We start from the raw sequence: 27035 nt of genomic DNA, 5'->3' as shown, positions 1-27035 counted from the left end.
GAGCGACTCAGATTAACCTGCAAGTAGAACTAAGAAAATGACAATTTGTAATGATTCTCACATTCCTTCAACAGAAAAAACTGCTTAGACAATCTAATGGATGAAGATGAGAAAGACAGGGCAAAGAGGTGAGCACTTTTTCTTTTATAACTCTCTGTTTAACTTGGTATGAGCTTGATACTGTTTATTGCTGCAGAAGCTGTTTTATCTATCATCAATTAATCAAAGAGAGAGAGAGTAAAACATAGCCAAGCTCAACTTGAAAAACTGCCATCTCACAGATTCCTATTCTTGGCTACCCTGTAAGAAGAAAATAACGTAGCAATGTTTCCTGTGGAAAATGTCAAACAAGCCAAGGCCTTGATCGTTTTCTTCACATTACTGCAGAACATGAGAACTGAAGAACCAGTAACATACTCTTGCCACTGCAATACATTATCTGAGCTTCCTGAGTATACAAAAATGTGGGTTTTTTGCAAAAAGAGAAAACTAAAGAAGTGGGATTTCCCCCTATTGTGATGGTCATTTATCCAGCAATGCCTATCACACACTAATGAAAGCACCCAAAAGTTACATTCAGAGCTGAGAAAGACCAGGAAAAGTGCTGTGTCAGCCATAAAATGGCACAAACCTTTGTTCACAAACATTCTGCACTCCATCATCAAGTCCCAGTTGGCGGGAAATTGTTGTGAACACTTTGTGGGGTGGGAAAGGGTGTGTTTCAAGGCAGAAGACTTGCGGCAATAATACTCTTAATAACTGTCAGATCTGACTGGCATTGGCAGAAAAGCTGTTTGGAAGCTTTTGAAGTTTTTTTTTTTCTGGATGTGTTATCAATACCACAGCCTGCAGTTTAATTGCTTTAGAGGGAGCTGTGGGTTGCCTGCATTTTTCCCCTTGGTTCCTTCTAATGAGAGTATTTCCAGTCCAGGCACAACTAGTTGATCCAGTTTCATCTCTTTTGATTCCTTTGCTGCTTCTTTCCTCCCTGCAGCTTTTTCTCACTAATATAGGTCAGCACAGGCTGCAGCCAAGCTCAACCATTCCCTTTGGCTCCCTCCTCTGAACACAGGCATGCTCAGGCTGCGGAAGGCCTGCCTTTACTACCAGGAGCAAAGTGCTGACCTAACCTCCTCTCCTTAGGCATGTGAGGAGTGACCTGATGAGGCCAGGAGACCACCAGTCCCCAGAGCCCTGCTGCTGCCACTTTCCACAGGGGGCTTCATGCCCAGGAGAGCGCTGATACAGGGTGCTCTGCCTAACCATCTGTCAACCTGCCAGACACCTGGGGCCAGAGTAAGAGGTGGATTCAGGGAAGGGATTCCTCCTGCTGCCAAGCCTCATCACAAAGCAATAGATCATAGAATTGTGGAATGGCTTGGGTTTGAAGGGACCTTTACACGTCATCTAGTCCAGCCCTCTGCAGTGAGCAAAGGACATCTCTATCTAAGTCAGGTTCTCAAAGCCCCATCCAACCTGAACTTGAATGTTTCCAGGGATGGGGCTTCTCTATGCAACTAGTTCCAGTGTTTCACCACCCTCGTTGCAAAAAAGATCTTCCTTATATCTTGTCTTGTCTAAATCTACCCTCTATTATTTTAAAACCATTACTCCTTGTTCTGTCGCAACAGGCCTTGCAAATAAGGCTGATCCCATCTTTCCCATAGGCCCCCTGTAAGTACTGAAAGACAGCAAGTAGGTCTCCCTGGAGCCTTCTTTCTCCAAGATGGCTCTTTGGAGAAGATATAGGACAGTGGGAGGTGTCATGCTTCCCCAGAACCCCAGGTTCAAGGGAAGGGGGGAGCCCACCTTGTATTGCCACTTCACATGCTTGCAGCTTGATTATCTTCAAGATATTTGTGTGCTAATTGTTCAAAATAATCTCTGCATTGAACAAATGCATATAGGACAAGACGAGGATAACATGTATCCTGGATATCAGTGATTGTCATCACCATCTGGTATAGTTTTCATGCTTTTTGTTCCTGGAGGGAATTTTTGTCATACCCTGGAGCAGGCCTCTGTCAAGGTAGATAAAAAAAGGATAACTTTGAAAATGAATAAAGGAGCTCACTTCATTAAACTGTAATTTAAGTACGTTTTTCTTTTTTAGAAATAAATCTAAATTTGAAATTAAGCTTGAAATCATGGGAGGCTTCATGAAAATCTAAACCTACTACAATGTACTAAAACCATTCAGATTAATTTAAAAGCTACAGATTTTCTTCCAGAGCTTTCTCAAAACTGGGAGAAGCCATTAGCTGAACATTTTGCTGTTATGTCTTCAAAACTGGGAACTCTCATATGTCCCATGCTGGAGAAGACATGCTTTCTTTGATTTTTTTTCTTATTTAGTATAAGGACTAGGTCCCTCAGTGATGAGAAATATGAGAGGGGATAAAAGAGCCTAGAAAAATTTTCTCTTCTTTCATTTTCTATGTTAAAAGTAGGTGAGACTGGATCAAACTCTTTGGGGATGGACCCAAGCCAGGAGCTGGGTTTCTCAGGTTAGAGACACACAAGCACACTATGTACTATTTGCTGCAATTTATTAGGTACATACAAGGTTGTATTATACAGATGTAAGAAAAGCATCCATCCTTTCCTCCAGAGAGGCACCTGCACTCCCACCCTTGTGCCTAGTGTTTAGTTTTTGGCCAAGATGTATAACTATTCCTTCAGGATACTGGTTATTTTGAACCCCATTCTGCATTCTGTGACTGCCTGAGGCACTACTTCACTCCAAAGACCTGAGGACTAAAATATGAATATGATGGCACCACACTAGGGAGCGTCGAAGACCTCTTTGAGCTCTTCTGATCTTCTGGAGATCAGAAACCATCATTTCATTTTCAGTTCTTTGATGTTAGACTTGGCTTACTTTGTTTTATAGATTTATTAATTTTAAACAAAAAGATTGCTTTGTGCACTTCTTTTCTCTATCTGCTTTTCTTCTAGCTTGCTTTACTAGTAAGTTATTTAACAATTACAATTCAATTGAATTCCAGATTGCAGACAAAACCATCTTGAAGTGAACTGTAAGTAAGTGTTTAATAAATGAAGACTCTCACCTGCCATTTTCCACTCAAACAGAAAGTAAATTTAAGAATTTTAATGAAAGTATCTGGTACAGTTATTTGCTTTCATGCATATTTAGTGTATCCCACTGGACAGCAAAAAGAGATACAAAATTTAGCGTAAAGCCACATTTCATTGTAAATCAGCAAGATGTAATGGCTACTAGTCAGCAGGTATCAGTGGCTCTGAGACAATAAGCAGCAAATATGTAAAAAAATTAAAATGGCTATTTAAACACATTTTGAATGGATTATTTTGATCATTCTGAATTCAAGATGTTCTGCATTGCCTTTAGCTGCATTCACTAAAATCCAGATTTTATTCACACTGTGTCTTCTTCCCCTTGGATATGCTGTATGGTTTTGGAGTAGCAAAGAGGGAGGGCTAGGATTAATATTACAGAATTAAGAGAGAGACTGTTTTGGCTTACTGCAAATGATATGCATATGCCCTAGCACTGAAGTAAGCAAAGCTAAGGAATAATCTTCCAAGGGATGTGATGAAAACTGCATTATTTAAGACATTTGCAACTGGACTGAACAAAGCATTTACAACTGTGCAGGGATAGTTCAGATGACCTAACTGTGGGGGGTTTCTTCTCATTTTTTTTTCCTTTTTAAGATTTTACTGTGATCATTGATGGAGATATTGGTAGAGTTATTCCCACTGGAGTAGTTTTTAAATTTCCTTTGTGACTAAAATGGCAAGTGTTAAAAAGAGATCCTTTATATTTCTGTCAAGCCTTACTTCTTTTTATTTTTTGGTTTGGTTTGGTTTCATTTGGTTTGGTTTCATTTGAAGAATCCCTATAGATTGTTGGTGGTTTATTTTATTTTCAGGGCAATCAAGACCCTTCGAGCTTAAAATGAAGCAAGGATTGAATTATGAGGAAGTAAAATGTCGATGTTCTTAGTGTCCCCTTGAACTGTACAGAAATAGGATAAGGCTGGAGCTTTTCACATCTTGTTCTGACAGCTTTTTGCACTGCAATAAGAACAGGCTGAAATCAGTCAAGCAGTATCCACCCAATCTCTTGTGTTCAAAGCTGTAAAATAATCAAGAGTTGGCTTCTGTCCGGCGTGTCTCCAAGTGTGTTCAGGGTTAAGAGCAAGACAAACAAAAATTATCCCTCTGTCAGTAGTAACATCCAGAAGCCTCTGCTGTGATTTCTCTGCTGAAAATGTTTATTGCCATCCTGGTCCTTGGGGAAATGTAGATGCTTGGCTAATTTTTGCTCTGATTCTCAGCATTGTGCATTCAGAGCTGATTATGAGGTACAGCAGAGTTAGCTGGGACTGAGAAATTCTGAGTAGGAACCGGCCTCTTGGCTTCTCTTTCCTGTCTATGTGCAACGAGATTTTTAGATCTTTACGTAATTATAACAACACAAATGTTGTCTGCTTGAAGACCTTTCAGCAGAACAAACAAACCTTCTGGTTATATTTCTATTTTCACATGGCTACAGAAGTCTGAGTGATACCATCCAAGTAGAATATTTGTCATATTCATTGAAACAAACCAGAAAATATTTGCTCTTATATAGGCTGTCATATAATTAAAAAAAAAGTGTACACATTAAAAAAATTATCAACAGCCTTAATAACAGTATTATGATGGTGCCAAAACAGATCAGATCCTCTCTTCCTATGAGGTGTTCAATCATAGCAGCAGAAGTAGGCTCTCTCTGAAGAATCTGCAAACTAAACAGACAGGACTGGCAAAGAAAACTGCAGAGTCCCCATTTTAAACCTAGGGTTGGGGCACTGTGACCTTAAGTGATTTGCCCACAGAGATTAGGGACTAGGAATTCTGATCCCCCAGGTCCAAGAGCGCTTCCCAGCTTCAGACCCAGTCCATGCTGGGATGAGGCACACTAATGCTCTCCCTTCTACTTGCCCTTGTTACCTTGGAAAGGAGGCTGAACTACATGGCATATGAACTTCTAGTCAGGTCCCTAATCTTAATGACTGGAAGACAACAGCCCTGTTCCTGTCTTCTGTAAGCTGGCTTCAAGGTAGCCCGGAGGACCAAAGTGGGCAGGTCCCTTGAGGTAAACCCAGCTCCAGTGCAACACCTGAGCTGCAGGACCAGGGTTCCTCTCTCCTATTAAGACTGCACAGATGAGTATGACCCATAGTTTTACCAGTCCTCACTCTTCTTCAGGGATGATTTTTCTGTTGTCAGTATTCCTCTAGCTCTGAGTGCCTTCCTGGTGTGGACAGAGCTCTTTCACCTACAGGTTTAGTGCTGACCTGATAGGCTCAGCTGGAGTGTCTAGAGGCAGCACAGAGGGGCAAGCAGAGTCTCCATCTCCACAAAGACAAGAGCAGGAGGTAGGAACAGTTGCCTTCTACTCGTCTCTGCAGCTTTGCTGGAGGCTAGCATTAATCTTCACATACTGAGGCACACAGCAAACCAATTTCCATGTGCATACACTGCAAAGAGGAGATGCATAATGATTTTTCCTCTCGATCTGCTCATCTTTTTTTCCTCGTCTACAGGGCTTCCCGTAACAAGTCTGAGAAGAAGAGGCGTGATCAGTTCAATGTTCTTATCAAAGAGCTCAGCTCCATGCTTCCAGGCAACACCCGCAAAATGGACAAAACTACTGTGCTAGAAAAAGTCATTGGCTTTCTGCAGAAACACAATGGTAAGATTTACTGCAGCTCTTCATGCACTTGCCAGACGGTTACTGCAATATCATGTTTCCTTCAGTGATTATCAGAATAGCTGAAGGGATCTAAAAGTGACAGCATAAGGTTTGGGGTTTTTTTCTCTCTCATAAAAAACATCATTTGCAGGCATTCCACTGCCCAGATCCATCTCCTTGGCTGCTCTTTAGAAGGACTCTCAACCTGCTAGAGAAGGGACTGAATGTCAGGAATGGAGAGAAGGTGGGGAGCAGTGCCCTGCAGCACGTGCGAAGAGGGATGCTTTGAACAAGCAAGATGTGGGGCCAGAGGGAAGATTCCCTTCCTTAAAATGTGCAATATTCTGAGCAAAAGAACAAAGCATTCTCCCAAGCTTCTCTGCAGAAAAATGCGGGGGAACAATTTGTTCAGCCTCCTGCTCCTCAGTGGACTGTGTGGGACTCAGTTTTCCACAGTGCACAGAAAATTCTGACCAGAAAAGGCCCCAGTTTATGAAGCTGGTTTCAGCAAATTGCATACACAGATAGCTGACATGCTTCACCCAAATTGCACACACAGAAACTACATCACATTTGCACAGCGTGCAGTTGCAACAGTAAAGTTCATTTTCAAAAAGCCAGGAGTTCATTTTTTATAATGCACATAACAGTGACAGTTAAGGCCCTTGGAAGTGTACCCGCACAGAGGGTAGAGGGCATTCCTGACCCTTGATCTAACCACTCATGGACATCCTGCAGCAGTAGATAATTGAACCACTTCTCCCTTATAAATCAAGGCACTGGTTTAAAATGGAGTTCTCCTGCTCTGCTCCTCTGGGGAAGAAACTACAGTTGATGACTGTGAGAAATGTCCTCAGTCCCACAAAGCAGAAAGGGGTGTCATAAGCTGATGCACCACATCACCAGGCTTGCCTTCACTCATCCAACACCTCCTGTCCTCACTCCCTGGAGAGCTCTGGGTGAAGTGGAAAAGATCGTAAAAATTCTTATGTCATGACTCCCAACATAATAGAGTTACAAATGTCAAACTTACTTAGGAAATAATTACAGTGGTCCTGTTGTTAGAGAGCAATTTCTCCTTAAATGAATTTTTGCTACACAAGATAATTTCATACAGGAAGGCAAGACTAGGACATCTCTAAGTTTAATAATTGTATATACCTATCAAAAAATGACAGTAATAACATATCTTTTCTCTTTTAGCTGCCCAAGGCAGAGTAAAGAAGGATGTGAATATGCTCAATTATAGAACCAAGCAAAAGAACAGTCACATGAGATTTGAATAAGTGTAGATAAGTGTAGCTGATAGCCCAAATAATTTACTCCAAAAGGCACTTCATTTCAGTAAGAACAACTGTGTAAAAGAAAGCTAACAGTCACAAATGCTTCCACAGCAGTCGGGTCAAAAAGCCACTGTTTTTTTTGTGCACTTGCTAAAAAAAAAGCAAATATTATCTATTTTTAACCTAGATTAGTAGTGACACAATATAATACAAAGCATCAGCATTTAAAAATGTTGGTTATCATCAGTGTACTTTGGATCTGGTTTATTCAACCATATTTCCCTTTCATTTAGTAGACTAACTCAAGATTTTAGTCAGAGGAGGAGGTCAATTTTCCAATTTTTTTCTTCATAAACAGCCTCCTTCTTTATAATCCACACAACCTCCCAAATTTCAAATAATTCGTCTAGCAGTTACTGTCTCATGTATACCAGCTTTTCTATATATCTGCTGGAAGTATCCTCTGTTCTGAAACCATTTAATAACAACCTGGTGGTCTGATCTCTTTTTTTCCCTTGATCTGACTTTGAAACCTCTGTGTAAAACCACGGGGGCTGGTGGAGAGCTGCTGTGCCATCAGTGACAGTCCTCAGCAGTGTACGAAGCCAGTCAAACAAGCTGGTGGAAGCAGACAGCTGTATCTCTACCAAAAAAGCCTGAATGGAGGTTTTGATTTCTTTATAGGTGACAATATGCACAGGCACTGGTATAAATTTACTGTCTTTAATATCATTTAGCCACTTGCACTTCTCTGGCCAGTTTGCCCCTCCACTATATAGGGAGCATTGGGTATAACACACTCTGGAAGCCTTAATCAATAGGATTAAGTAGCAGGCAGCACCAAAAGGAGAAGACAAGGCAGGCCTCAGCATCTCCTTGCTAGCAGAGCTTAATAAGGGAGAAGAAGATGACGACAAGAAGAGTGAGCAACAAACCAAACCAGCCCAAGTCTCTCTAAATTATGAGATCTGTCCTCCATAACCCTATCTGGATTATGGGAGATAACATAAGTACCTGTTTTTTGAAGGAAACAGCTCACTGTGGTGCAACCAGCTGCCCACAGTATGGTCCCCAGTTTCAGTGCAAAGTGGTGACTTGTGCCTGCATCCCTTCATGGGCCATCCTCAGCCTGCTGCGGGGCCAGGACTGGCCAACAGTGGGGCAAAAAACCTCTTATGGGCTGACAGCACAGAAGACCCTCCCATCTTGACAGGATTTGTGATGGGATCCTGGTGCTCCATTCCCTCTCCTGGGCTGCTCTGCACCATGGGGCTGGCAGTAGGCACAGGAGAGAGCGAGGAAACAGCATCAACATGTGGCTGCTTAGAATGCTCATCTTTAGCTCATATTCTGGAGAACAGAGCACTAGCTCTGTGGTTTGCAGTCACAGCCCTTTTGGGTCTCTTCTGAAGGAGTTTTCTTGCTACTCCGTATTTGTCACAGAAGCTGTAGACTGAACTCCAGCTCTCTAGCATCCTGATTTTGAAGCTGTAAATTGCAAATATCAATTTGACACATGCTAATCCTTGCCTTGATTTTAATTTCATGCAGAGTGGTTTCATCTTTTGATCAATACCCAAGTAATGCTGTGTGAGGCCAATGGCTATGTGAATACAAGCTCCCACTGAAGTCAGTTCAAACTGAGCTGAGAAAAAAAATGAGGAAACTATTACAGGATTGGGCCCAGTTTAGACAGTTATCATTTCTGTATGCAAAACCCATACTTGAAAATTGATGTTCTTGAATATAAAGGTGATTTCTGTCTTTTCATAACAACTCATATGTAGTCATGCATGATATAATTTATTTGAATTTAAGAAATTCTTTTTTGTCTAGAAGTCTCAGCACAGACGGAGATTTCTGAAATTCAACAGGACTGGAAGCCTTCATTTCTCAGCAATGAAGAATTCACTCAGCTGATGTTGGAGGTGACCATGCATATATACTTTTCCTAATTTTGTCTAGCAGTCATGGAAATGCCCATACATCTAGAGTAAAATGTCATCAGCCATTCCAAAAGAGGAAGTTTCAGGTGTTGCTGTATTTGACTGTCAAGCAGAGCTGTCACTGGGACAAGGGATTTGTGTCCCTCACATGTTGCTTTTCACTCTCGGAGGTGCAGTGGCACTATGCTGCCACAGCCTGCAAAGCTGCATAGAGACTCACAACTAATGCAATCCAGGGAAGAGGTTCAAATCACAGGTTACATTTTACTTTTACAAACAGAGGTGAAGAAGAGGGCACACAGCAGTTTTTCTCCTGTTCTTGGAAGGCGTTATTATTGCCTAATATTTATGCAAGACTAGTACCTAAAAAGCAGCGATGTCACATCCCTCTAGTCCTAGGTACTGTACAAGTATAAAACCTGATAAAACCTGACAGCTTCTCTTGGTTTAATGTAGTTAACACTTCCACTTTTATGATTTTCAAGGCCCATATCAAACACTTTTTATTCCAACAGGGAGCAGAGTTATTTTGCAGTGATAGTTTTAAAATTGCCTTTAAATTATACCATAGGTGCTTTTAATGCTAGGTGGGATTTGAACGGAGGTGACTCAATGGTGTTTATGTAGGTTTGAGATGAAATGCAAATCAGCTGCTAAAATGCGTTTTTCTCTCTCAGTAACAGCTAGAACATTCTTTAGCAAGGATCTTCTCCAGTACTAAACACGTGGAGGTTGCATGGCCCTACAGTGTCCTTTGAGAACAAGCTTCTCCTCCTACAAATGTTGTGAATGTGGGGCATGATCCTGGCTCTGGCAGCAGGCAGAGAGGGTTGCTGGGGAGCTGCTTGACCCCACAAGGGGTGGCATGAAGCCAGGGCACGTTGCTGGCCCTCAAGGGCTGGTGGTCCTTCAGTCATTGCAGTTTGTTGCGATGAGACTACCCTAGTCCAGTGTTATGTGGTGCTTTGCTTTCATTGCACTGACAACGCTGCCCGTTCCCATCTCAGTGTGCAAGAAGATAACACACATAACTCCTTCAGTCTGCACTTAAATATTTGCCTCAGATAGCAATAAATTGGCAGTTGTCTTGACTGGCTGAGCCTTTGTTGATTCTACTTGTATGCCACACACAATTTTAGATTAAAACAATTGCTTTTAGTTTCCCAGCGTATAAATCGCCTTGCTACTGTGATTTTCCATGCCCTTCAAGATAACATTGCATATTGGGAGGTCCTGTTGAGCCAGTTGTTTATCATTCTCAGCTTTTTTTACCTTTCTACTAATCTTACTTTACTAACATTTGGCAAGGGTGCTTGAAGTTTTTCCCATCCTATTTTTCAAAGATGCAAAGGTTTTTTTCAAGCACTGCTTTAAAAGAATCAAAGCATAATTGACTGCAGTAATACATCAGATTTCCTGAAAATGGCCTTTTCTTACCCCACTGGAAAGGTTGTCATCAAATTGCATAAGAGTAGGCATTAGGCTCTGTTTTTCCGTCTAGGATGGCTGCAGTAGTAAAATACTTGAAGAGGGATATGCCCTCTTAATGTTGGAAGGGCCAGTTGCAAGTAAATAAAAATAGAATTAGGCATGCATACATTAGCTTGGTTTTACCACAAATTCTTGATGTGAGTCACTTTGTATAATTTGCTTTGGATATGAAATAAAGACTTGATTTTATAAAAAAACCCAGCAACCTTCACCATAGTAACATGCACAATCCAGCTGCCTTGTAAAACCACTGCTCTCTTCTATGGGTTAACAGCCATCATGCCTTTTTAGAAAACAGCTTGAATGTACTACACTAAAGAAAAACATGTTCTCTGCACTTAGATTAACAAAATCAAACTAACTATAGCAGCTGGAGGGTTTTCAGAGATGCTAAACACAGCTCTTCGACTGGGTTATAAGTTATTGACCTGCTTTTCAAAGGATTGTAGCACCAGCAGATTCCCATTGACTTAAATAGTTGTGGGTGCTCAGCATTCTCTGGAAAAAGGAACATATGTTTGTGTCTTTATTCAAGCCTTTGTGTTTTCCTTTTTTTTTAAAAAAAAAACAATTAGCATTTTCCAGTGTTCTCAGAATTCTTTCCCTTATTGAAGTCAGCAGCGGGGGAGGATGTGCTGAGAGGTTCACAGGATCAATTGCTAGACTGGCTCAGAGGCATGCCTGGGTTTGCAGTCAGGTTTTGTAACACCATGACACCCTGATCAGGCTGTTTGTGGTACACCTGTCTCCTGAACAGGTATTGCCTCAGAAGTGTAGTTGAACTCTGCTCTGCTTCAGTCATGCTTGCAGTGCCTGTACTGCTCAAATCCTGCAGGCAACAGTGACTCCAGATCACCAGTGAGTTTATAGGAAGGATTGAGACCTGCTCCATTGAAGGCAATTGGAGCTTCACCAGTGGCTCCTTATTTACAACGGGAAGGTTTTAATATAGTCTCTGAGCACCTCCTATTGAGCCTTAATTTTTCTGGGGTTCTGCTCAGGGTAGGTTGCCTTAGATCTGGACATCTACCTAGATATAATTTTGAATAACATTTAGCTCAAAGCTTCAGAGCTCAGATGAAAGAAAAACTAATTCTGAAGGTGAAATTGCTCCTGTGCAGAGGATGGGGATAAAGCTGACATTCCCCTTCAGTCCTTGGAGTGAAGAGCCTTACCACAAGGTGGGACTGAGGTAGGGAAGAAACTGCAGAAGAGTGAATTTCTCTTGGAATGAGTAATCTAATACCATGACCTTTAAAATAAATCACTCAATTAAATCTCAAGCTACGGATTATTTGATCATTTGCATTGCTTTTACTTACATGAAAGCCCAGCAATACACAATGTTACATTAATACAAACTCAGATTTATGGGGTTTGCAGAGAAGTACAATTTTGAGATAGGACTGCATCCTTTCATCGTCCTTTGATATTTACACAGAGCTCAAAAGTTCATTTCAATAACTTCCAAGGGATCCAGTCTTAGTCATTTTGCATTATTAAAATGTGTGATTAATTTAAAAACTGAGACATGAAATGTTCCTGTGAGCCCTTTGTTACTTCAGTAGTAGGTTTTACTAGACTACAAAGAGTGTTCTAAAAGTTAAATCAGACTGTAGAATCAGAGAAATGCTGTTCTGCAACTTAAGATAACATTCCTACAACTCGATAACAATATGGCACTGAAGTAAAACATTTTTGGTCAACATGCAATGAGATGCCCTGTTTACACCACTTATTCCTATTAAAGCACTTTCCGCTTGTCTGTTTTTCTTAGGCATTAGATGGCTTCATTATAGCAGTAACCACAGGTGGAAGCATCATCTACGTGTCTGACAGCATCACACCTCTTCTAGGGCATTTACCGGTGAGTAATTCTGGCATTTGCCTTTCTAGAGCACATTGTAGGATCAGGCCCTGCATGTTTAGAAGCAGATGTGAAACAGTATGGGGCGGTGTGTTTTCCTGAAAATGCAGTGAGGGATTTTGTCCCTGCATTATGCTCGCCAGTGCTGCTGATCAGCTCTGTTCTCTCTCCATCTGATTCATACCCTACAGGGTTTTGTTGCTATGAGGCACTTTGACTTGAATGGAAAAAGCGCTGTGGGAGGGACAGGGTGACCTGGTTGATCTTTTCCATCTCTGATTTCCAAGGTAGCAGAGAATAGCACCAGTGCCCAGCAAGGAGCTTGTTAAGGGCCTTATTCAGCTCCCAGGGAGGCAAAGGACAAAACCCCCGTTGAATTCAGAGTTAGTTGGGGGGCCACTGCCAAGCTGTCTCCACAGCTCAGCTGTGCCTTTACAAGGTGGGGCACCCTTCCTCAGGGAGGTGCTGGTGGAGCCAGTACTCAGTGCTCAAGTCTGGCACACAGGGCTTGTTTTATCTACCAGCTGCTGGGTCTTGCTGTGGGAGACATTCCTGCATGTGCTGTCTTGAGCCGGAGAAGCAAGGAAGAGGGACTGCTCTGAGCCCTGCTCCTGTTGCTAAGGCTGCTCGAGGAGAAATGGCACAATAATTAAGGACTAATCCTCACACTCATTTTTAGTAGCTTGCTCTCAAATAAATACATGCCCAGGAGAAAAAAAAATCACTGCCAAATGATTATTGCACCACCCCCCACTACCACCACCATGTTCTTCAGAAAATTACAATTCTTCTCTCGTTTACTTTTTCACCGAGTACATGCTGTGCTTTCCATCCAGACAAGTGGATCTCACACTCACTACCTGGCTGTAACACGAACAAAAATTATTTTCTTCTCAGACGAGAGGAACTTAATGAAAGGCGGCAGCTCCTGGTAAATGCAAGGATATTGCTATGCAACAACAGATTGAACTGAATCTATTGCAGTATTCTTTAATCCTCAATAGTTGAGAAAACCAGTAGCTGATTGTTTTCTGACTTTTGCCTTCACTTCAACAGCAGAGAGCCCAATCCTGCATGCAGGCTGTGGGTCTCCATCCACTTACTGACTTCCCTGGAATTTCCTTGTCCTTCATGGTTTGGGGCTTTGATTGTCATCCCTTCCAAGTACTGACTCTTAGTGGAGATAACTGATCTGCTGCAGGAAAGTATTGATCTTCAGGAAGACTGACCCTGTGCATAAAACTTTAAGTCTTGGCTGAACGTGGATAGATTCAGATTCATAATTCCTGAGTTGGACCATCAGAGACTAAATCAGTTTCCCCTCCTGAATTCATGCCTTCTGTGGTAATCTTACGTGGTACCTAGCCCAAAATGAGGACCAAGATAGGTGTTATTTTTTATTTTGATTGATAGAAACAGCACATAGCAGCCCAAGCCAGGGAACAAACTACCAGGGCTGGAGGTGGAATAGGAGTTCCTACAGACCTTCTCAGACTACACTCCACTGTGATGCAGTGATGATGGCTAACAACTGCCCCACCACTCCATGCGTGCAGAGTGACTGGGTACATCCCAGAGACTTTAACTGAGCAAGCAATAGAGGCTTCTGCCTACCTGAGATTGGCTACAGCCGTGGGTAGGAGCCCAGATGACTGTGGACTTAGGTGCACACTGGGCATTTTAGTCCCATGATGCCTTTTCCATACCTATTTTGAAGCTTTAAAACTGATCAGAGTGCTATCCAGAAAATTTATATTCTCTTCTTTTGTTTACCTCCAAGATATAGTTGTAAGCTAAATTCCAGTCGCTGTTTGAAGGACAAAATACCAATTTGTTCTCCTCTGTGGATGCATAGACAAAAAAAATACTCTGCAAAGCTCCTGCTTTGAACACTGAAAGGAAAGCAAAACTGGGCAGAACATAGAGCAGGTCTCTCTGAGGGGCCCTATCAAGAAATGAGATGTCTTTTCTTTCATTAAAAACATGAAAGACTCTGGTGTTGAGAACAAATATATCCAATTCTCTTTAATACAGTTTCCCTAAGTTCCATGGAGCATTTTCAAACACAGACTTCCTCTGTTGTAATTCATAATCGTTTGCTATTACAAGATCTGGAGGCTACTCCTAGGGTTGGTTGATGTAAAGAGAGATATAGTTCACAGGGAAAGATTAAATGTAGTTGAAGTGAACTGCTGGAAATCTGGTCATGCAGCATTTGCCAGTCAGGCGGTACACTGCCACCCCCAATACTGTGCAATCTCTGGAAGAGGGTCCTCCCTGTCCCTCCTTGTTGTCTGTGCTGAGTGAAACAGTTAAACACAGGCAGCAGAATGACAATCTCCAGCCTACAGGAGGAGATGCAGCTTTCTCATGGATGTTGCCTCTGCCAGGACTCGTGCAGAAGGTGCTGTACCTGCTCATGGACTGGGAGAGTGGTGTCCATCTCATTCATCTTTAATCCCATAGCTGAGGGGTCCATGCTTGGTGCCTGCTCACATGAGTTTCCTTGAGGTTGGCATGGAGTTGGCTATCTCTCTGGTTGAGTTGGCTGTGGTTTGGTCCTGGTTGGGGGCCAAATGCCCACCTAAGCCACTCTATCACTCCCCTTCTTAGATGGACAGAGGAGAGGGGAAGATAAAACAACAGGCCACTAGTAAGGTAGAAGCAATTTAATAATGCTAAGCACAAGCAAAAGGCCGCATGTGGAAGCAAAAGCAAAGAGATGTTATTCTCTACTTCCCATCAGCACATGGGGGATGATTGCTCCTGGGAAGCAGAGCTCTAACATGTGTAGTGGTTTCTCTGGAGGACAGACGCCATGGACAGATATTGAGACTTCCTTCTTTCACTTAGTTCTTATATCTGGGATGATGTCATATGGCATGGAATACCCCTTTTGTCAGTTTGGGTCAGCTGCCCTGGCTGTGTCCCCTCCCAAGATCTTGCCCACCCCTCAGAGTACTCCTGGGGCAGGGAAATGTTGGAGGAGCACAGCCTGGGTGCTTGTTTCAGCAGCAGCCAAAACAGTGCTGTGTTATCAACACCCAGCTACAGCACTGCAAAAAGCAGCACTAGAAAGATGCTCTGAGGACAATTAACTCCAGCTCATCCAAACCAAATACACTGTCCAAAGCCAGGAATTCTTTGGCAGGGCTTATCCTAAGGGGGACGTTTTCATCCTAGGGGTTGCCTGGTCAAGCTCAGGCAGCTGCTCTGGTGTGTTGAACACTTAAGTGAAACATCAGGGTGGAAAAATTGAGGACACAGCACCTTATAGTGTGCAGAAGTGTTGCATGCTGTGTTGCTGTTGCAAGGTAGCAATGCGCATCAGTATAGAATATGCAGAGTGATATAGGGGCCAAATCCTAGCACATGAGAGCAGAGCTATCTTGATTTGATCTGTCTCATTTTCAGACCTCCATCTTCCCCTGCCTGTTAGTGACCATGCTGATCACTTCCCCTGCAGCAGGAATAACTCATCGTATGCCCTCCTCACCCCTTCAGAAAGCAAAGAAATGGTGAAGGAGCTCCATTTTGGAGTATAGCTGTTTTGTTGAAACTGCATAGGTATTTAAGCTATGTATCAAGTGACTGCAGAACATGGGATGAATTTACTGTGTTTTGTTTTTAAATCAGCACCCATGTAAACAAAGCTGTTGTTTCTTTGCATGACATAGCTATTAGGGGCAAATACTCTTAAGTTTCTGTTAGCAAGATGCATGGATTCCAAGATGCAGAGTAGATTCCAAGTTTAGCAGCATAACTATATGTTAACATAGTTCATCTAACCACTCTGCCCACAGTCACTGTAATTTATCTTTCCTCCACTTTGCTTGTCTCATTCAGCAGTGCCGTGTGGCTGTGTCTGCCAGCAGGGCAGAACTGCCTGCTGTAGAACAATTAGGATAATTAGATGAAGCTGCAAACCATCCCACTCCAACCAATACATTTTTGTCTGTGATGATCAAATTTTGTCCATCTCTTTGGTCACCTTTTTGTGCACCAGATGCCTGCTCTTTGGATCCTGTGCAGAATTAGCTCTGAAGCTCAGAGGGCTGGAACACCTCTCCTGTGAAGAAACGCTGAAAGACCTGGAGCTGTTCAGCCTGGAGAAGAAAAGGGTCCAGGGAAACCTAATAACTACATTTCAGTATCTGAAGGGGACCTACAGGAAGGCTGGGGAAGGGCTGTTTAGAAGGGCTTGTAGCAATAGGACGAGGGGCAGTGGTTTTAAACTGGAGCAGGGTAGATTTAGGTTGGACATAAGGAAGTTCTTTATGAGAGCAGTAAAATACTGGAACAGGTTTCCCAGGCCCCATCCCTGGAGACATTCAAGATCAGATTTGATGTGGCCCTGGGCAGCCTGATTTAGTTGGAGGTGTCCCTGCTCATTGCAGGGGCAGTGGACAAGATGACCTTTGAGGGTCCCTTCCAACTCAGTGCAATCTGTGAATCTGTGAATAGCTTGCCTGACATTTCCTACAGCTCCAGCAAGACCATGGAATATTTGCTTCCGTCTCTCTATTTGACTCATCAAGATATTCTTGATTGACATATTGACTCAGGAGCATTGTTGGAGTCTTGATATGTACAAGATCCAGAAATTCTGTACTGTGCACTGTTTAAGCAGTGTGCCTGCAATCTGCAGGAGGCAGGGGTTGTGAAACACAGGAAAAAGTAGATAGCTACTTTTTTTTTTCCTCCCTCAAACTAATTTTAAAAAGTTGGTATTTCCTAACAACAAACCAAACATTAACATCTGGATATGGTACACAATGGCAGTAAAAAATATAAATGCCAGGACATGGAAATCAATGAATAGCTCAGGGCAGGAGATTGCTTTGAGGGGTATGCAGAACAAAAGCCTCTTGCAACTCCAACTGTAAGTGTAGTCACAGGCCTCTGCAGCTATCACCTTAAACAGAAATGACACTGCAGAACTGATTTTGACTTGGAGCTTGGTCACAGAATGGAGATAAAAGGTGGTACATCCTCAGGTCACTGAAGAAGCAATAGTGGGTTTGAGGAGCAGTGACAGCTCACATCTAGTCCTCCTGCAATTACTGCTGTGTGAGTGGTAGATTAATTAACCTCTGTGAGACTTATGTGAAACTGGTGGATAAGTATCATTATCTACCATTTACAGGTAGAAGGGGAATGAGAAGGAAAAAATAACTTTTCTGAGATTGTACCATAAGCCTTGAGCAGGATTCACCACTGCAGTTTTCCTGTCAGGTGCTCGCTCTTCGTATGTCCCAAATTGCATGAACAGTGTACTATATTTGTGTAAATAGAAATAGAAATGGTGTTTATAGATATATCTGTGTGCATGTATATAATAAATATATGCATATATATGGATAGATAGATAGATATAAATATATAGATAAATAAACATTATATAAATATGTGTATTTCTATTTATAGATATGTATATAAAACCAATCACATAGTGTATCAGTAGGATGCATATTAACAAGGTACACACTAAAGTCATAAAAATAACTTTCAAGTATTCTTCACAATGTTCAAGTAACAAGCACACATAATGAATACTTATAACTGAATAATCTAAAGTAATGTATTATTGCATCATGATAAGTGTATAAGGAGTAGCACTCTTAATTTTCAAAGTATACTCAATATATTTCACTACTGTGAACAGGAATTCCACACAGAACAGCAGGCATGGGTAGGAAGCAGAGGGAAACCATAGCGCAGTCTTACATAACTACATAAATAAATTATGTTGATTAATAACTTGCCAATCTCATAAAGGGCTAACACATTTTCAGCATGACTATACAGTCTGATAGCAGCTGCACTGGTGACAAACGAAGCTACGTCAGTGTGCCAGCTCAGCCCGAGATAGTCTCAAGTGGGACAGATAGAAGTCAATGCCATTAGAGTGTCACTTTGTCTCAGAACTTCCATTCAGGTATACTCTTCTAGCGTTAGGTTATGTCAGCATAAGAGGTGAGACCTTCCTCTTGGCAGCTGCATGGCATACTCTTTGTCTTTTCTTCCCTGGACCAGTGATGGCCTTTTGCACAAATCCATCTCCTCTTTCCATTCCCGAATCTCACCACCTAGATTTTGGATGGACAGCTGACCATAGGGCTGGAGACACCTGGGCCAAGGATCCATGGCCAAGGGCTTGTGCCAGTGACACAATTAAATCCCTCTCCCTGGGGGCTAACTACTGCTGCTGCAAAGTGATATCCAGACTGGAAGGTCCCCTTATCCCTGCTTCCACCTGCTGAAATGCAGGAAGTGGGGAGCATCAGCTGCCACCCCAAGGGCACATCCCAAGAACTGAGGAGGTTCCCCAAGGGAGACACTGGATTTGGGGCTGGTGGCCCAGGGTGACTCCCAGTGCCACTGCTCCCACTAATGGGGGTTTGCCAGGGAGACAGCAAGCTCCAACAAACCACAACAGGTCTGTGCATGGAGCTGGCAAGTAGTATGGGGAACCAAGCACCCATTCTCCAGCTCATTCACAGATCTCAGCATTTTATTGTATGGACGGACCTGATGCATCTTATGGTCTCTGAGGAACATTAGAGGAATATCACCTAGTGCTGAGAATTATGCTAAGAACCAGCTCACAGAGAAGTGGCCACTTGGTTTGCCCAGCAGTTTCCCCCATGTTTTAGGCTTTGTCAGAAGTCACTGGAAATCAGTGGGAAAAATCCTGTCAAGTTCCACAGGATTCATATCCATGTTGCTGTGCATCTCTCCACGCATTGCTCATCATATATTTCTGTTTTTCTCAAAGGTTCTTTTTCTTTGCAGTGTGATGTCTTGGATCAGAATTTGTTAAATTTCCTCCCAGAACAAGAACATTCAGAAATTTATAAGATGTTATCTTCTTGTATGCTTATGACAGATTCTGCCTCATCAGATTACCTAAAAAGTAAGTTTTGTTTTATCTTCCCTAGTAAATAAGAAGCAGGACCAGAATAAAAATTTTCCCTCAGAAAGAGTTTTTTAATGTGATGTCTAATATAAAAGTTAGGTTTGTAGCCTTTTAAAAAGATCTTGACACCTGGAATGACCCTTTGGTTCTATTTTTAAGGAAGCTCATTGCTTTTATTTTACTAGGCTAAGACTACTTGCAGTTATGTTAATTATTAAATATCGTATCTTTTGAGACAGCCAAGGAAAATAGGTTAACTGATGGAAATGGAGAGTTCACCTGAGACAAATCACATCTTAATTGATATTTCAGCCTGTTCAAGATGCTGTTCAGAGATGGGCTAATGTCACATACCTTTGGTTGGCATTATAGTTGAAAAGTATCTGTAAAAAATCTGTAATTTTTTTTCAAAGTGAATTTTATTCTTCTTAAGAACTCTTTTACTTGCCTTTAGGAGGTTAAGGTTTTGGAAGCCAGAAAACACACAATCATGTAGGCATAGTACTGCTTCATCTACTGTATGTACAAAACCTGCAGCTGATGGCTAATACGCCAAAGTTAATTTAATAGATATTTTGAGGTAATTAGGCATAGTTTCTCAGCACAAGATGTAGAACAGCTGTGAGTCGTGAAAAGCCTAAATAGATTAAAAAAAAGCTATGAAGGAAGGATCCAATTCTCTCCATTATACTGATGCCATGGCAGTGTAACTCCTTGTGATGAAGATGGTGGAACAGCCAGTCTCCAAGTCTGTCTCTGAGCTGTGGATGCTGAACAACCTGCATCCCTGCAAGGTGCTTCCTTGCAGAGGCTCTGGCCCTGCAATGTATCATAGCACATTGGTAGTTAGGACTCCAAGTGCTAACAAGCTGCTCTGGTGCTGCCAGATGCGAGATTGGAGTTGGAAGACACTGTTGGTTGTGTTTAGCTTAAATAGTATGTTTATTTATTTTTCTTCTTCTTCTTTTAACAATCCAGCTGACAATGAACTAGAGTTTTATTGTCATCTTCTGAGAGGAAGTTTGAACCCAAAGGAATTTCCAACATACGAATACATAAAATTCGTAGGAAGTTTTCGGTCTTACAGCAATGGTAAGCTTTAATTGATGTATAAATGTTACTTTAGCTGTGTAAAGTAAAATACGAGTATTGCTCCATTGAACAGGACAGGCTTGTAACTGAAAAGACTACTTTTAACATCATGGGGTAAATGTTGCTTTACATGGATTTCGCAGCTGGTTTGCAATAGCTGGACGAATACCTCTGAAGAGTGAAAATGTGTTAGCTGTTTTTGTAACTGCCCTTCACATGTTAGCAATGATCCTGGACTTTGGGTAAGTCTACAAATAATGACAGTTTCAGAGGAGGATTTGTTTGTGCTCAGTCATACTGTGTGCTAAGGCTGCACCTATCAGCTAAATAATAAGCTTGCTACCTTATCTGCTATCTTCCATTAAACACAAGTGCTGTGTGAGAGCTGATGATCTGCCAAATCTGCCCTCTCACCTGTCTGCAAAATTCTGGGGAAAGGCAGCAGTGCTGCATAATTGAGTGCCTGCACTTGTCACCCCTCGCTGCAGTTAGGGGTCTCCTGCTGCTGGCATCAGAGTGGCCGAGGACACTTCCACTCGCCTCTCTCTCTAGCTGCCATTTTGCATTCATCTCCAGCACCACAGAACCCAGTACTCTCTCTCTAAAAAAAAAAAAAAAAAAAAGAAGAGAAAGAAATACAGTCAGCAGTGTTGCTAAAGCACCACAGTCAGCCTCAGGAAACTGTCTTTGAAGGAATGAAGAGCAGAATTCCACCTCGCCCATCCCCTAACAAACAGATTGCTGTACAGCCATTAGTGTCAGAAATGAAATACTCTTTTATTACTTTCCCTTCTCCTGCCTGCCCAAGTTTGCTTTAGTTACTTGCCTGATTGAACTCCAGAGTGGCATTTCCAAAGTTGCTGGTATTGTTCCAAATAGGTCATCCTCAGCAAAAAAATTCCCCACCGTGCTTTCCAAAAACCACATGCCACGCTGTGAAAAAAAATGTCCCTGTCCCCATTTAACTTTCTGCTCTTGCTCCACATGACTAGAATAGAAACCTATGTGCAGGATGGAGATATGTATTTCTTGTTTGGTGCCATCTGATTCGAGGCTTTATTTGTATAAAAAATGTAACTGCCTGTATGCTTTCTAGTTTGAATGATGTGAAATGCATCTTCCTGACAGACACACACATCAAGCTGTTCTGTTTTCTAGAGCAGAAACCGGATTTCAGGTGCTGACTCATAAGGATACATCTCTACCAGGGGAATTTCTGATCCATTTTCTTCAAGGATTTTTCAGCCTTTTATTTCAATGTGACCTTAATGTTGCCCTCTTACCCATTAGGATTTTATATCCCAGCATTTGCATCAGTGACTGTTTCTCAGAAGAAAGGCAAAACCTGCATTAGAGTTATCTTCCCTAGCTAAATGCATATAAACTAAATGGAAAAATACTGATTTCAGAAGACCCCATGTAATTTTCCAAAGACCCTAGCATACAGCTTTCAAAGAAGACATGTGCTTTCTACTTCCTTCCCCCCCCGACCCCCCGCAATGTGTCACCTATAACTAAATCTTCCGCTTTTGTCTCTTACACTTCCTATTTCTGCTGCAGTCTGACCTTCTGGTTGACCGCCCCTGCTCTGTGATATGGTGCCTGCTGGAGCCCTTCCCCTCTCACAGCAGCTTGCCCATCCTGACTTTAGTTTCCCTGGTTCAGTGCAGAACCTGGTCGAAATGACTTGCTTCACCAGTGTCCCCCCAGCACTGCTCTCACTTGGCTGGAGGTTGCCCCCTCCATCAGCCTGTGTTCTAATCCAGCCACAAAACCACCTCCCAGCAAATTTGGAATCAAATGCACCAGACTCATGATGTAGTTACAGCAAACTCTGCTTGGGAGCTGATAACCTTGGGCCAAGGACAGAGCAAGCAGCCGGAGGGGGGTACAAACTGTCGTTGGCTGTCGTTGGCTCTGCCGGGCTTCTTGCGTCAGCCGTCTGCACCCTGAGCCACGCACAGGGAACATCAGGTTGAGCAAGCACCCAACAAATGCAGCCGTCCTTTGGGCAGCTTTCTAGCCCCAGGGCTGGGGGCAAGCAGCTGAGCTTTGGCACGAGGACTTGAGACACGGATACTTTGAGCATCTGATGAGGACAGTGGTGGGCTGGATTCCTGCCTCTGCTAGACCATTCACACCCCAGGGCGCCGTCCCCCAGTCCATGCGAGGTCTGTCACTTCCCAAATCTACTGGGAATTGCTCATTTCCTCCCATTAAATAAATAGCCTCACGCTCCAGCTGTGAGGCCAGGAGGGCAAGAATGACAGTGGTGGGAAGGGTGGTGGGGAAGAGATGTATCATTCACGGGGCAGTACTTATCCTTTGTGCGTAGGATCGGCTAGTTCCAAACCCTGCATTTGGAGGTGTTTGTGGAGGAAGAAAGGCTAAGCTAAAGATAAGAAAAGAGTTAGCTGGGGGAGACAGACAGCAATTGCAAATTAAGCTAAATTAGCAGGAGACATTCCCTATGAATGTATTCAAGAATGCTTTTCCCTGTAGCTTTTTCACAGCAGTGGAAGTGTGATCATGTTTTTACATATGGGAGACTGATACAGGATGTTCTTCTCTAAATACAAATCTCTGCCATTCCTTTTATAGCCACCCCATGCCAAACCCTACATTCATTTCCAGTGGTTTTATTGAGCATGCTGTGAGTCTACTCTGCCTGCACATTCCTGCCACAGTGACACCAGAGCCCCTATGGCTAGAGAGACTCCTTATCCATGGGCAGGCTGTGTCCCATCAGGATAATTAATTATTCCATTCTTATAGATGTAGAGTCATGGCAGTGACAGTCCTAATGAATCTTTCCCCTTTCCTTCTCCCTTAAACTTGCTCATTGCTCATATAATGGTGGTGTGTGGGGAAAAGAAGCTCATGCATGCTCGGGTCCCAGTGACCTTGCCTGTTCCCTCCTCTTTTGTATCTTCTCTGTTAATGACACTGTGCCTTATGGCTGAGAACGTCATATAGAGATGTATTTCAACAAATTAATTTGAAGGACTGTGGCTTAGAAAACCAGACAGGGGCTTAGCTGCTCCTCCCTAACTTTACTGGGAGCTCTAGTGCTTTAAAGGGCATTGCACAGAGATGCAAAGAGAATTTTTTTCTGCTAAAGTAGAGCAAATACCTGGTATGTACCATGTACCATGGTGACATGTCACCAGGATTGCCATCAGGGAGCCAGATGAAGCACAATCTACATTGAACTCATGCCACTCCCCCAGAGGAGTGATCACTGGCGTCTTCCCCCATCCCAGAAGAGGTAGGGAGATATATGTGCAGTCCACAGAAGTTGCCTGGAAAGTTCACATAGTTCAGGGCATGTGTTCAGTCTTTCGGAAGATCACCGTCCCTGGAGCTCCCATGCTCAGCTATGGCTGGAGGCTAGAGGAGCTGCACAGTCAGGGTTAGCAGGAGGGTCTGCACTTGGGGTGGTCCCAGGGATGGTGTTTGGGAAGCCATACTCTGTAACCTCTGCTGCAAGGATGTTTCTGCAGCTGTATCTACAACAAGGATGTGACACGAGCCACCTGCAGATGAGCGAAGCCCCCTCACTAGCTGTGCCCAAGCAAGAGTGGCCGACTAGCAAAACAGCAATGCAAGCTGTGCAGAGGGACTGCATGAGTCACTGGCTGTGCTAAATCACATACAAGAGATTTGATTTTCCATTTGGGGCGATTATATAATCATCATTAATTAAGCTTCAGTGAGAAAAGCAGGACTGTAACCTGATGTAAAGACTTAATAGGCCCTTGGGAGGAGGAGGGGCAGCCCATGGGCCACTCAGAAGAGGAGGGTGGATTTCCCTCTTTGCTTCTGTGAGAAATGCCTACTTGGTATTAGAGCACGCGGTTTTAGAGGTTCTTTTTCTTTTGCAAATAGGAACTCTTTCCAATATTTTTGTATATTTCAGGTTGTGGTCCTGTAATCCAGATTTAACAAGAGAGATGAATATGTGCAAACATCAGAGGGAGCTGAGTGCCATCACTGTACCTGATGACCAGTAGTACCTGTTAAGGGACAGAGTTGTGTCAGCATCACCATTGCAGTGGCTCCCATCCAGTAATGCCTGAGGGCTGAGAGGGGAGGCAAGTAATAAAGCTAACCCTCAAAAAAGTCCAAGGAAATGCTTAGCTCACTGTATAAAATGTCATACTATGTGAGAATAAATTATTTTACAAAGCCGCTTAATAGCTCACTCTGATAAGAAAAGATAGAGTGAGCTGGATTTATTCCTCCTGTGAAGATTGTTTGTATGTTTGTAAGCAGAAATAGATCTTTCATAATTATATAACCAAATATTGGCTTTACTATCCTATTTCTGAAGTGATATACTAGCTTTAAAACTCCTGAAAGGGACAAAGCCAGAGTCATGCCTTTCAAAGTGTTCACCAATACAAAAAAAAGGCCACCAGCATCTTTAAAGCAGCAGATCCATTCTTTCATCCAAAATGCCTGAAGTTTTCCTCTTGAAGGAGGAGATAAGTGCTACGTGAAAAGAGTTCCTGATCAAGTAATATAATAAAATATTACAGTGGAATATAAAATCGTGCATATTTGTACCCAGTTACATGGAAACTCAGGAAGTATCCTGTTACTGGATGCTAATAATAGCAGATACTCTACTGTTAGCTGATATAGCCCTCAGAGATAAAAATAACTATCAAGAAAATTGTTACACTGAGGAGAAAAAAAAAAATCTTTTCACTCCCAGAAATACTAATTCAATGTGAGTTCCTTTTTAAAAGAAATAAACAGATTTATATGGAAGATACATAGATCTTGATCATCCATAAGCATATGCAGAAACAGCTGATAACAAGAATAACTCCAACTGCAACGAATGTTTTGATCAGAACCGACAGCCACATACTATTATTTGCTATTAACAGTAGCATCAAAGCTGCAGCTAGCAATCTGCAGTGCTCTACAGGCATTTAAGGAAAAAGGCACCGTTCCTATCCTAAAGAACTGACTTGGGGTTCCCATCAACACAGGATGGAGAGGGAAGAAATAGAAGGAGGAAAGAGGAGAGAGTAGATCAAAGCAAACAAGTGATGTATGCACACATCACTGTTACTTGTCCAAAGCTACAGTCTGGCTTGCCACTAGGACTTTAAATTTCTTCATTATATGTACTAATTGCTGAATATTCTGTTTATCCGTGGTCTGAATTTATTTACATGAAAGAATCTTGATTATTTTTTTTTCTGGTCTGTTTGGCTTGTATTTTTTGAAATCGCTGTTCAGTTTGTTTGGCAGATACTAAGACTGATTCTTTAAACATTAACATTTACTGGCAAAATAGGGAGGAAGGATTTTTTCTTTCAAATGTCATAAAGGAGAGGTTTGCAGTTATAGAAAGAATATGTCTTAAACTTCCTAAGTTAAAATAAGATGACCCAGCAACTGACTGCTGTACTATTATTAACTGAATAATGTGGCAGATGGGTTTTTTAAACATGTTTTCATTTATTTCATGTGGCATGATTTGTATCCCTAAGGATAGAAATCTTTTTGTCTATGGTAGTTACAGGCTTGGTTCCTTATATCTGTTATTTATTTTTAACAACTTCTTCTTAGTGTCTTGGTCTTTTTTTTAAAAAGACAAAACCAAATAAGAACAAATCCCCTGTATATAAGCAGACCAGTTTCTTTCTGTCTTCTTACATGGTATTTGCAGAAAATGTAATACTTCTACAAAAGAATTTTGTGGCAGCTGCAGGAGCATTAGGTCTGATAGGTAACCACAAAAACTATTAAATTCATGATGAGGAGCATCAGCTCACTGATATATGTGAGACAACTGTTTCACCTTTCTGATTATTAGGCTTTGTCCCATGACCTTCTAATTCCCTGCTTAGGATATTCTGTACAGCTCATTTAATTGTGAAACAGATATGCCCTCATTTAACCAAGCCCACCTGTTTATAGCCAGCTTAACATTTTCATCAGGTTCCTTCCAACAAAAGCACTCCAATACCTGTATTTGACTTTTAAATGTTAATATCATCATAGCCTCAGACTTCATCCTATATTCTCCATTCCACTATTTTTCTATGGTGCCTTTGGTCTGCTGCTGAACTTTGCTACTTCAAGGTATTGTGTGTTTCTTTTAAAGAGGCTTGGGGAGCTATAAAGTATGCTTTTTTTCCAGAAGGCACATTTAAAAGATTACAAAGATTTTTTAATTTTTTTTTGTTTTATTCATATAATGGTCTCTTGTTTAAACTACACTGTAAAATTTATCAACAAAAACACTGAAATTTGCTGACTGGCTGCAAAAGCAGAGCAAAACAGTTGGGGCAGTTAGAGCTGTGGAAAGAACAGATACCAACAAAATAAGTCAGGCAGCAAAGTAATTCAGAAACAAATATGGGATTTTTTTTCCTTTCAGTTATTGTTATTTTCGTATCAAGATAAACATTTCAGGGTAGTGGCTACCTGCTTGTATCATCAAGGCTTTTAATAGTCTGGACTTTGTCAAAGGCAGCTGAGAGTGGAGATGGCACAGTAGCTGTTCAAAGATGGTATATCTTTTAGCCAGGCCAGTTCTGTCTCATCTCCTTGGGCTGATTAATTCATTGCCACTGAAGTTCAACATTCCCAAATGTCATGAAATCCCAAATTTACTGCATAGCCATCTACACAACAATTATTACCCTTTCAGTACTGCATTTACCTCTCGGTGATAAAAACCTGC

General features: G+C 42.0%; 1 protein-coding gene across 1 annotated transcript in view; it reads left to right on the top strand.

The window, feature by feature from the left end:
* The first annotated feature begins 81 nt into the window (after positions 1-81).
* The window catches only part of NPAS2 (neuronal PAS domain protein 2), a 55390-nt gene continuing 28436 nt past the window's right edge, over positions 82-27035 (top strand). Inside the window, exons 1-6 of the mRNA XM_054400815.1 lie at positions 82-128; positions 5580-5728; positions 8848-8939; positions 12226-12315; positions 19111-19231; positions 20213-20326. Of these exons, the coding sequence (XP_054256790.1) occupies positions 97-128; positions 5580-5728; positions 8848-8939; positions 12226-12315; positions 19111-19231; positions 20213-20326 (598 nt within the window). The 5' untranslated portion in view covers positions 82-96. The remainder of the gene's footprint in view (positions 129-5579; positions 5729-8847; positions 8940-12225; positions 12316-19110; positions 19232-20212; positions 20327-27035) is intronic.

Source organism: Indicator indicator, chromosome 1 (assembly GCF_027791375.1).
Source record: "Indicator indicator isolate 239-I01 chromosome 1, UM_Iind_1.1, whole genome shotgun sequence".
NCBI classification, from domain to species: Eukaryota; Metazoa; Chordata; class Aves; order Piciformes; family Indicatoridae; genus Indicator; species Indicator indicator.
Note: the sequence above shows the minus strand (reverse complement) of the source record. Positions and strands in the feature narration are given on the sequence as shown.